Below are 10,441 nucleotides of genomic sequence, written 5' to 3'. Positions count from 1 at the left end.
TGGAAATTTGAAACCCCCTTTTTTTAAAAACAAATTTTATGATTAAATTAAAAAGAAAAAAGGGAAAAAAAATTTGTATTTTTTAATTTTTTTTTAATTTGGGATTCTTTAAGGAAGGATCCTATGTGACATACGCAAAGATTTCCGGTTCTATACGAACGAATGTCGATGTCAGATCACGATTCAAGAGCGTTCGTCTCGCTTTTGCTTTAGAAAGTCAGACGCTCCTTTACAAAAGCTTGTCGCCACCCGGATTTTACCTCAAGGGTAAATGTTTTTGAAAAGTCGACTGACATTTTTTTTTTTTTATAAAGTTTGTCGGCCACAAAAGTCAAATTAGCCTATTAAAAATAAAAAAAATAAAAAAAAATTGGGGTTTATCCATGAAAAGTGGGTTTGTGGATTCCGTTGAGTTAAAGTATGATTTAATTAATGGGTTACGTTAGTACTTGGTAGTGATTTAAGGTACTATGGTCGCAAGAGGTTATAGGGTGATCGGATGGTGTCCTACGAACTTGGCTGCGAGGTATTCGGTGGTATGCTTCTCGCATTTGTGATTTGGAGGTGTAAGTAAGACTTAGAATTAGCAAGGTCGAGTTATGAGTGGATCGGTTTGTTGGGATCGCTTAAGGTTGCTCCGCTAAAGCAAGGAGTCTTTCCCTGGCAAGAGTATGTTGTGGCTTCGGGTTGGTCTTCATATATTCCTAAGAAGTCGTGGTACGAAGAAAATTTAAGAATGGTGAAAGAAGGGTAGTGAAATCGAATACTTTACAGCTCGAGAGTGGGCAAGGTTTGTGTCTTAATCTAAGGTTGGTATGGTTCTAAGAAAAATTGTGGGGCCTATTGATAACATTCATAGGTTTGGTTATATAGGATTAAAACATTTTGACAAAAAGCGATTATATTCGGAAACCGAGGATGGGGAAAATTTGAATTTGGAAATTGAAAATTTGGTCTTTTATCTAAGATAGAGGGAGTTCCGACTAGTAAGAGAGAGAGCCAGTGTTTACGACGTATTCCGTGAGGTTTTCCGCATTGTCCTATTAAAGATTCTTTAGTAACCGTCGGCGTTCATTCTCTCTTGTCGCTCGAGGACGAGCGATTGTTTAATTGGTATACGATGTAACGACCCATTTGGTCGTTTAGCACTTTTAGGCCTAATATTCCTAAAACACCCTTTTCGTGGTCTAATCTTTGCTGTCTATATACTGCCGATATAACGGGTGATTCGGTTATTTAATTGACAAGAATGTTAGACCCCGTATTTTATACGTCGAGTTATTCGCGAAAGAATCGATGTGAGATAGAAACCTCGGATTTTTAATTTCTAAACTAGAACTAATCGGTTATAAATTTTACTTAGTATAAAAATGTTATTGGAGATTAGGAATTGTAATTGTGGTGTTAAGTAAAAATTGGTGACAATAATGAGCCAACAAGAAACATCAACATCCAAGGTAAAAAGGATGACTCAAAGTCATCTAAAATAAGGCTAATGGAAGGCATACAAATGGGCAATTAAATGTTAATTCATCCACTACACTTACATTATATTGTGGACAACCAAATTGAAAGAAATGAGTGTGAATTCAGCCAAGTGACCGAAAATAAGGCATCCATGTGAGGCATGCATTTGAATATTTAAGCATCTACTACTTTATGAAAGTATACATTATTCTAGGAAGACATAACATGGTGGAGGGATTATTTCACATTAAATATTGCTCATTCATCTTGGCCTAATTACAATGGACAAAGGGTGTATGAATCATTCACCACACATACAATTGTCTTGTAAACAATTGAAAAGAAAGAAAGAAAAGGAGAAACAAGAAGGTGAGGCTCGGCCACACTTGGCCGAAAGTTGTAGAAAACAAATAATGGAATTTTAAGTGTAAAGTTAATGGAGTGACTCATGCCATAAGTGGAGCATGTGACCAACTTGTAGGCATCAAAGTTGAACCAAATAATGACTAAGACATCAGCCATCACAATTCATTTCAACTACACAACACAAAGAAAGAAAACCTAAGTCTAGAGAGAAAGCTCTCGGCCACATTGGGCGATTTTTGAGCTCTTTGAGTCTTGATCCAAAAATTATTTTTCAAGGTGTTTCAACCCTTTAGAAGATCCCTAGAAATGTGAAGATAGTTATTGGAGCAACAAGAACAAGTATTGGTTCATTTCACCAAAACTACAGCCAAGTTGAGAAGTCAAGTTGTCAAGGTAAGTTCTAACTTTCTTTCTCATGTATCAAGGGTGATGTAGGTGTGTAGATATAAGTTGTATGCATTAAACGATGTGTGTTGATGTTGGAACATGATAATATTTATGGGGTTATATGTGTTGATGTTGAAGTATGGTTGTAACTTGACGAACATGAATCGCATGCATAAAATCATGAAAGTTGGTGTTGGAATGTTAGTTGGCCGTAGAGACCTGCTTTTGGTGGAATTAATGGACTGATTTTCTTTAATAAATATGGTTGTTACTATCATAGATCTCATGGTAAAAAGAATGGAAAGAATTGGAAGGTTAAAGGTGAAGTTATGTTAGAAGGAAAATGGTTGAATCTATGATTTTATGTGAGTGATGTTGAAGCATGGTGTAGCCGTGTGTGGACTGTTTTGTGAAAGTTAGTGAACTATTTTTACTTGATATTTTGATTGTTATTATCATGAAATTTATGATGGAAATGAAGGTGTTTAATGATTGGAGTTGAAACTAAAGTCGTTTGAGAATTGTGGTAAGGATTATAGAAATGACGATATAGCGTAGTTGTGTATGAATTGATGTTGTACTTGTCTTGTGGATAGCTGGTCATAACTTACTGAAATTATATGAAAAGGAGACATGAAATTATGTGTAAAAATCGCATGTGGTTGGCTTAGTATGTTCGTAAACGTTTGCAAGAATTCCGAACATTGTTATGTTGTCGGTTAGGGACTGTTTTGGATGTGTTGTTGGTTAGGGACTGTTTTGGACTTGTGTTTTCATTAAGTTGGAAAGAATGATTATAAGTTAAGAGTATACATCATAATTTATGTTGGATGGGCTGTTATAAGTTGTTACATGCAAACGTTAAGGCTACAAACTAATAAAAGTAACTTGAGAATGTCGAAGCCGTATGTGAATCGTTATTGCATGTTATGAATGTGGGCTGTTTAGAATATTGTGTGGGCTGTCCGGATTGGTATTGAACACATAATTATTGATGTTGTATTGGTAGTATGTGGTTGGTTTAGATACAAGAGAAAACATCGCCTAAACATCTAGAAAGGAGTTACTAACGTTAGAATACGTTTGAATCCCCCTGTAGCTTAACCATAGTTGTTGGCGTCTTAATATAGGTTGAAGTATTATTGGGTAGCGTACACATATTGTGTGACGAATAAGCACTAAAGACCTTGTCCGATCGGAAGCACTTCAGAAGGAAAAAGCTTTGGCGTGAAAGTTCGTGACACCTGTTCGGCATTGAGGTAGGTTACGGTTTACTTTATGTCTAGACTCCGGTTAGCGAAACGTATGTAAATAGTAGTGATTGACGGGGAAAGCATGATAGGCCTTCGGGCATGGTGTGGAGGTAAATTCCATCTAGGTTGGTATTGCCAGCTGTTATGTGGGCTTGTCGCCATTATTGTGATACTGTTATGTGGGCTTGTCGCCATTATTGTGATACTGTTATGTGGGCTCGTCGCCATTATTACGATATTGTTATGTGAGCCGTCATTGTATTGTGATTTCATGTATTTGATATAATTCTCTCTCTCTTGTTATCCCACTGGTCATATGGAAGAGGAAGGTTATTACTGAGAATTGAATATTGAATTGCAATTCCTAGTATGAATCTATGGAACCTATGATTGCGGTGATTATTGAGGTTGATTCCATGCGAGGCATGCATCCCATATTCTATGTGCTATGTGATGTAATTATCACCTAGTTGTATCTTTATCACATACTAGCTCCCTCACATACTAGGAATTATATCAAATAGTAGTGCAAATTCCGCATGTGCAAATTCTATGTGCTATGTGATGTAAAATCGCATGGTTAAGCTACAGGGAGATTCAAACGTATTCTAACGTTAGTAGCTCCTTTCTAGATGTTTAGGCGATGTTTTCTCTTGTATCTAAACCAACCACATACTACCAATACAACATCAATAATTATGTGTTCAATACCAATCCGGACAAATTGGTGGCACAATAATTCTAAAAGGGATTTCATAACATGCAATAACGATTCACATACGGCTTCGACATTCTCAAGTTACTTTTATTAGTCATGTGTTCCTTTATTGGGGGCTGTGCCACCTTGTCCCCCACTGCACTTACTAAATAAATTCCCCACTTTAAGTAGATATGTAAATCATCTTCTCTTAGTGAATTGTGGGTTCCACCATTTGGAATGTCTTTGCAAAATGATCCTTTTAATAACATGCTCCAAATGGTGGAGCCCATCACTACCACTTAATATTATAATTAGTCACCAAATGATATACTAGTCCTAATAATGCCACGGGGACAATGATGTCCACTAATATGTCCAAATACCTCTTTAATTATATCCTTACTTCTACGTGTCATTATGCACTAAGATGTGTATACGACTTATTAAATCCCTTTTTACCACTTAGTGCCACCAATTTGCTCAACTAAGGCCGATTGGCAGGCCACCATTGGTACTTATCCATGTTAATCATAACTAATGCCAAAATTAATATTGCGATTTTCTCATGAGAAAGTCTTGCATTAAATCAGAGCACATTATTTTCAGGTGATGCACATTATTATTTAAGCATCACCTTGACAACTTGACTTCTCAACTTGGCTAGAGTTTGTGAAATGAACCAATACTTGTTCTCCCGGTAACTTACTGATTCTCCGAGGTATAAGCATGGAATCAACCTCAATAATCACCGCAATCATAGGTTCCATAGATTCATACTAGGAATTGCAATTCAATATTCAATTCTCGGTAATAACCTTCCTCTTCCATATGACCGGTGGGATAACAAGAGAGAGAGAATTATATCAAATACATGAAATCACAATACAATGACGACTCACATAACAATATCGTAATAATGGCGACGAGCCCACATAACGATATCACAATAATGGCGACAAGCCCACATAACAATAATGGCAATACCAACCTAGATGGAATTTACCTCCACACCATGCCCGAAGGCCTATCATGCTTTCCCCGTCAATCACTACTATTTACATACGTTTCGCTAACCGGAGTCTAGACATAAAGTAAACCGTAACCTACCTCGATCGTCGAAACGGTGTCACGAACTTTCACGCCAAAGCTTTTTCCTTACGAAGTGCTTCCGATCGGACAAGGTCTTTAGTGCTTATTCGTCACACAATATGTGTACGCTACCCAATAATACTTCAACCTATATTAAGACGCCAACAACTATGGTTAAGCTACGGGGAGATTCAAACGTATTCTAACGTTAGTAACTCCTTTCTAGATGTTTAGGCGATGTTTTCTCTTGTATCTAAACCAACCACATACTACCAATACAACATCAATAATTATGTGTTCAATACCAATCCGGACAGCCCACACAATATTCTAAACAAATGCACATTCATAACATGCAATAACGATTCACATACGGCTTCGACATTCTCAAGTTACTTTTATTAGTTTGTAGCCTTAACGTTTGCATGTAACAACTTATAACAGACCATCCAACATAAATTATGATGTATACTCTTAACTTATAATCATTCTTTCCAACTTAATGAAAACACAAGTCCAAAACAGTCCCTAACCAACAACACATCCAAAACAGATCCCTAACCGACAACATAACAATGTTCGAATTCTTGCAAACGTTTACGAACATACTAAGCCAACCACATGCGATTTTTACACATAATTTCATGTCTCCTTTTCATATAATTTCAGTAAGTTATGACCAGCTATCCACAAGACAAGTACAACATCAATTCATACACAACTACGCTATATCGTCATTTCTATAATCCTTACCACAATTCTCAAACGACTTTAGTTTCAACTCCAATCATTAAACACCTTCATTTCCATCATAAATTTCATGATAATAACAATCAAAATATCAAGTAAAAATAGTTCACTAACTTCTTCACAAAACAGTCCACACACGGCTACACCATGCTTCAACATCACTCACATAAAATCATAGATTCAACCATTTTCCTTCTAACATAACTTCACCTTTAACCTTCCAATTCTTTCCATTCTTTTTACCATGAGATCTATGATAGTAACAACCATATTTATTAAAGAAAATCAGTCCATTAATTCCACCAAAACAGTCCCTACGGCCAACTAACATTCCAACACCAACTTTCATGATTTTATGCATGCGATTCATGTTCGTCAAGTTACAACCATACTTCAACATCAACACATATAACCCCATAACTATTATCATGTTCCAACATCAACACACATCGTTTAATGCATACAACTTATATCTTCACACCTACATCACCCTTAATACATGAGAAAGAAAGTTAGAACTTACCTTGACAACTTGACTTCTCAACTTGGCTAGAGTTTGTGAAATGAACCAATACTTGTTCTTGTTGCTCCAATAACTATCTTCACATTTCTAGGGATCTTCTAAAGGGTTGAAACACCTTGAAAAATAATTTTTGGATCAAGACTCAAAGAGCTCAAAATCAGCCAATGTGGCCGAGAGCTTTCTCTCTCTAGACTTAGGTTTTCTTTCTTTGTGTTGTGTAGTTGAAATGAATTGTGATGGCTGATGTCTTAGTCATTATTTGGTTCAACTTTGATGCCTACAAGTTGGTCACATGCTCCACTTATGGCATGAGTCACTCCATTAACTTTACACTTAAAATTCCATTATTTGTTTTCTACAACTTTCGGCCAAGTGTGGCCGAGCCTCACCTTCTTGTTTCTCCTTTCTTCTTTCTTTTCAATTGTTTACAAGACAATTGTATGTGTGGTGAATGATTCATACACCACCCTTTGTCCATTGTAATTAGGCCAAGATGAATGAGCAATATTTAATGTGAAATAATCCCTCCACCATGTTATGTCTTCCTAGAATAATGTATACTTTCATAAAGTAGTAGATGCTTAAATATTCAAATGCATGCCTCACATGGATGCCTTATTTTCGGTCACTTGGCTGAATTCCACACTCATTTCTTTCAATTTGGTTGTCCACAATATAATGTAAGTGTAGTGGATGAATTAACATTTAATTGCCCATTTGTATGCCTTCCATTAGCCTTATTTTAGATGACTTTGAGTCATCCTTTTTACCTTGGATGTTGATGCTCTTGTTGGCTCATTATTGTCACCAATTTTTACTTAACACCACAATTAAGTAATTCCTAATCTCCAATAACATTTTTATACTAAGTAAAATTTATAACCGATTAGTTCTAGTTTAGAAATTAAAAATCCGAGGTTTCTATCTCACATCGATTCTTTCGCGAATAACTCGACGTATAAAATACGGGGTCTAACATTCTTGTCAATTAAATAACCGAATCACCCGTTATCGCAGACTATAGACAGCAAGATTAGACCACGAAAAGGGTGTTTTAGGAATATTAGGCCTAAAAGTGCTAAACGACCAAATGGGTCGTTACATCGGATACGATTAAACAATCGCTCGTCCTCGAGCGACAAGAGAGAATGAACGACGACGGTTACTAAAGAATCTTTAATAGGACAATGCGGAAAACCTCTACGGAATACGTCGTAAACACTGCTCTCTCTCCTTACTAGTCGGAACTCCCTCTATCTTAGATAAAAGACCAAATTTTCAATTTCCAAATTCAAATTTTTCCCCATCCTCGGTTTCCGAATATAAGCACTGCTTTTGTCAAAATGTTTTAATCCTATATAACCAAACCTATGAATGTTATCAATAGGCCCCACAATTTTTCTTAGAACCATACCAACCTTAGATTAAGACACAAACCTTGCCCACTCCGGAACGGTAAGTATTCTGGTTCCACTAACCATTCTTAAATTTTCTTCGTACCACGACTTCTTAGGAATACATGAAGACCAACCCGAAGCCACAACATACTCTTGCCAGGAAAGACTCCTTGCTTTAGCGGAGCAACCTTAAGCGATCCCAACAAACTGATCCACTCATAACTGACCTTGCTAATTCTAAGTCTTACTTACACCTCCAAATCACAATGCAGAAGCATACCACCGAATACTCCGCAGCCAAGTTCATAGGACACCATCCGATCACCCTATAACCTCTTCTGCGACCATAGTACCTTAAATCACTACCAAGTACTAACGTAACCCATTAATTAAATCATACTTTAACTCAACGGAATCCACAAACCCACTTTTCATGGATAAACCCCAATTTTTTTTTATTTTTTTTTTTTAATAGGCTAATTTGACTTTTGTGGCCGACAAACTTTATAAAAAAAAAAAATATCCGTCCAACTTTTCAAAAAGCATTTACCCCTTCAGGTAAAATCCAGGTGGCCGACAACTTTGTAAAAGGAGCCGTCCACTTTCACAAAAGCAAACATTAGACATCTTCAAGATCAGCCGTCCACTTGTAAACATTCGTTCATATAGAACCAATGCTGCATATATGCCTATAGGATCCTTCCTTATGAATCCAATTAAAGAAAGAATGCAAGGTACAAATTTTTTTTTCCTTTATTCTTTGTGGTGAATCATAATATGTTACGTTTTAAAAACAGTGAATATTCAGGACACTACGCTATCGATCATCAGTATGATTTCTCCATTCACGATAACGCTTTTGATCGTCGCTAATAACCCTTTGATGATGGAACGTACTCTTGAAGATCCATTTTATTCACCTTTTTATAACCTTACCCCGTGATGGTCATGTTTTGAATAACTATTTATATACACTAGTAGTATTTGTTCTAAATAAATTAGCTAATGTGTTATAATGTTATGGGTGCAGGAGAGTTATGCTATGACGAAATTGGAAAGGGATTTAGAATGTGGAGTGAAATGAGCGGTGAATTTGGATTAAGTACCCAATTACTCGGGAGAACTGAGAACCAGGAATTGTTGTTATGTGACAAAAATCAAGAAAAGATAATGACTAATGATCGTGTTGAGGAAATTATAACGGAAAAAGGGAAGCAAAGAAAGGAGATTAATAGTTCAAAAATGTTGTCCCGAGATACAATTTCAAAGTACTTTTACATGCCAATAACTCAAGCAGCCAAGGAACTTAATATTGGGGTGCACTTTTGAAGAAAAGATGTAGGGATTTGGGAATTCGAAGGTGGCCACATAGGAAGTTGATGAGTCTTCAAACACTAATCAAGAATGTTAAGGTTCACTCTCTCTCTATATACACATCTTCGGTACACTCTTGTTTCAATTGCATCTAATATTATGGTGATGGCAAAAAAAAAAAAAAAAAATTAACCTTTTAGTTTATGTAATAATAATATATTTTCTTAATATTTCGTTTAGAAAAAGAACGTTAAGATTCATTCTCTATATAAACATGTTACCCTTGTTTCGGTTATGTAATATTTGCAGGAATTGAAGAGGGGGGAAGGAAATGGTATGGAGCAAAAGTGGAAGGATGTGATAAATTTATTAGAGGAAGAGAAGAAGAAGATGGAAGAAATTCCAGACATGGAACTTGAGGAGAAAACAAAGAGATTAAGGCAAGCTTGTTTCAAGGCTAACTTCAAGAGGAGAAGGTTTATGGGTATGGCAGAATTGCAGGCTTCTTTTGGTACTTATTGCAATAGTAGTCCAGTCGCAGACAATAATGCTGCTATTGGTTATGGCCATAGAGAGGAAAATGATGATGATGAAGTCATTAAGTCTCTTCTTCGACTGTTTCACTTCCAGTAGCCCAACCTTGCATGACTGAACTTTTCTTTTATGTGTTTTTATCTTGAGATGCAGTTCCTTTCCGAATCTTGTGTAAAATGTTTCGTGCACCGCACTCCTTTTCCCTTTTTAAAATTAATTTCATGCATGCGAAGTTTGTTTTCCTCATTTCTATAAAAAGTAAATTTATTTTCTTAACTTTTAATAAACTTGTTATAGTTTATATCTTTGAACAATGTTCTAAAAAAAAAGTATCTGGAACAATCAAACAAAGAAGATTAGAAAATTTTCCTCCTTCCTACCAAACACATCCTGAGTGTCATCTAAAGCAAGAAATTAAAGTACTACTACCCTAATTATATATAAATCGCTCTTATTAAGCCATAAATGCATTCTTGCCTCTTTCGAGAAAACCCAATACTATAATTATGGAGATCCTATGACCACTATGAATCGCCTCACCCATCTCTTCAACCAACCTCACAATAACGAGCCTAACCACGACTCCACACAGCTGAAACCTTAGGTCATATCTAGAAACTGAACTTAGTCACGCATCTAAATTAGGACAACACATAAGAAT

At 36.1% G+C, this 10,441-nt stretch overlaps 1 protein-coding gene across 1 annotated transcript; it reads left to right on the top strand.

Annotated features, from left to right (window-relative positions):
- The first annotated feature begins 8,952 nt into the window (after nt 1–8,952).
- LOC132034927 (protein RKD1-like) lies at nt 8,953–9,879 on the top strand. Its single transcript, XM_059425259.1, has 2 exons — nt 8,953–9,249; nt 9,556–9,879. The coding sequence occupies exons 1-2, from the start codon at nt 8,953–8,955 to the stop codon at nt 9,877–9,879; spliced, it is 621 nt and encodes a 206-aa protein (XP_059281242.1).
- Nucleotides 9,880–10,441: the final 562 nt, after the last annotated feature.

Source organism: Lycium ferocissimum, chromosome 10 (genome assembly GCF_029784015.1).
Source record: "Lycium ferocissimum isolate CSIRO_LF1 chromosome 10, AGI_CSIRO_Lferr_CH_V1, whole genome shotgun sequence".
NCBI classification, from domain to species: domain Eukaryota; kingdom Viridiplantae; phylum Streptophyta; class Magnoliopsida; order Solanales; family Solanaceae; genus Lycium; species Lycium ferocissimum.
This window is presented reverse-complemented; position numbering and strand designations above follow the sequence as displayed.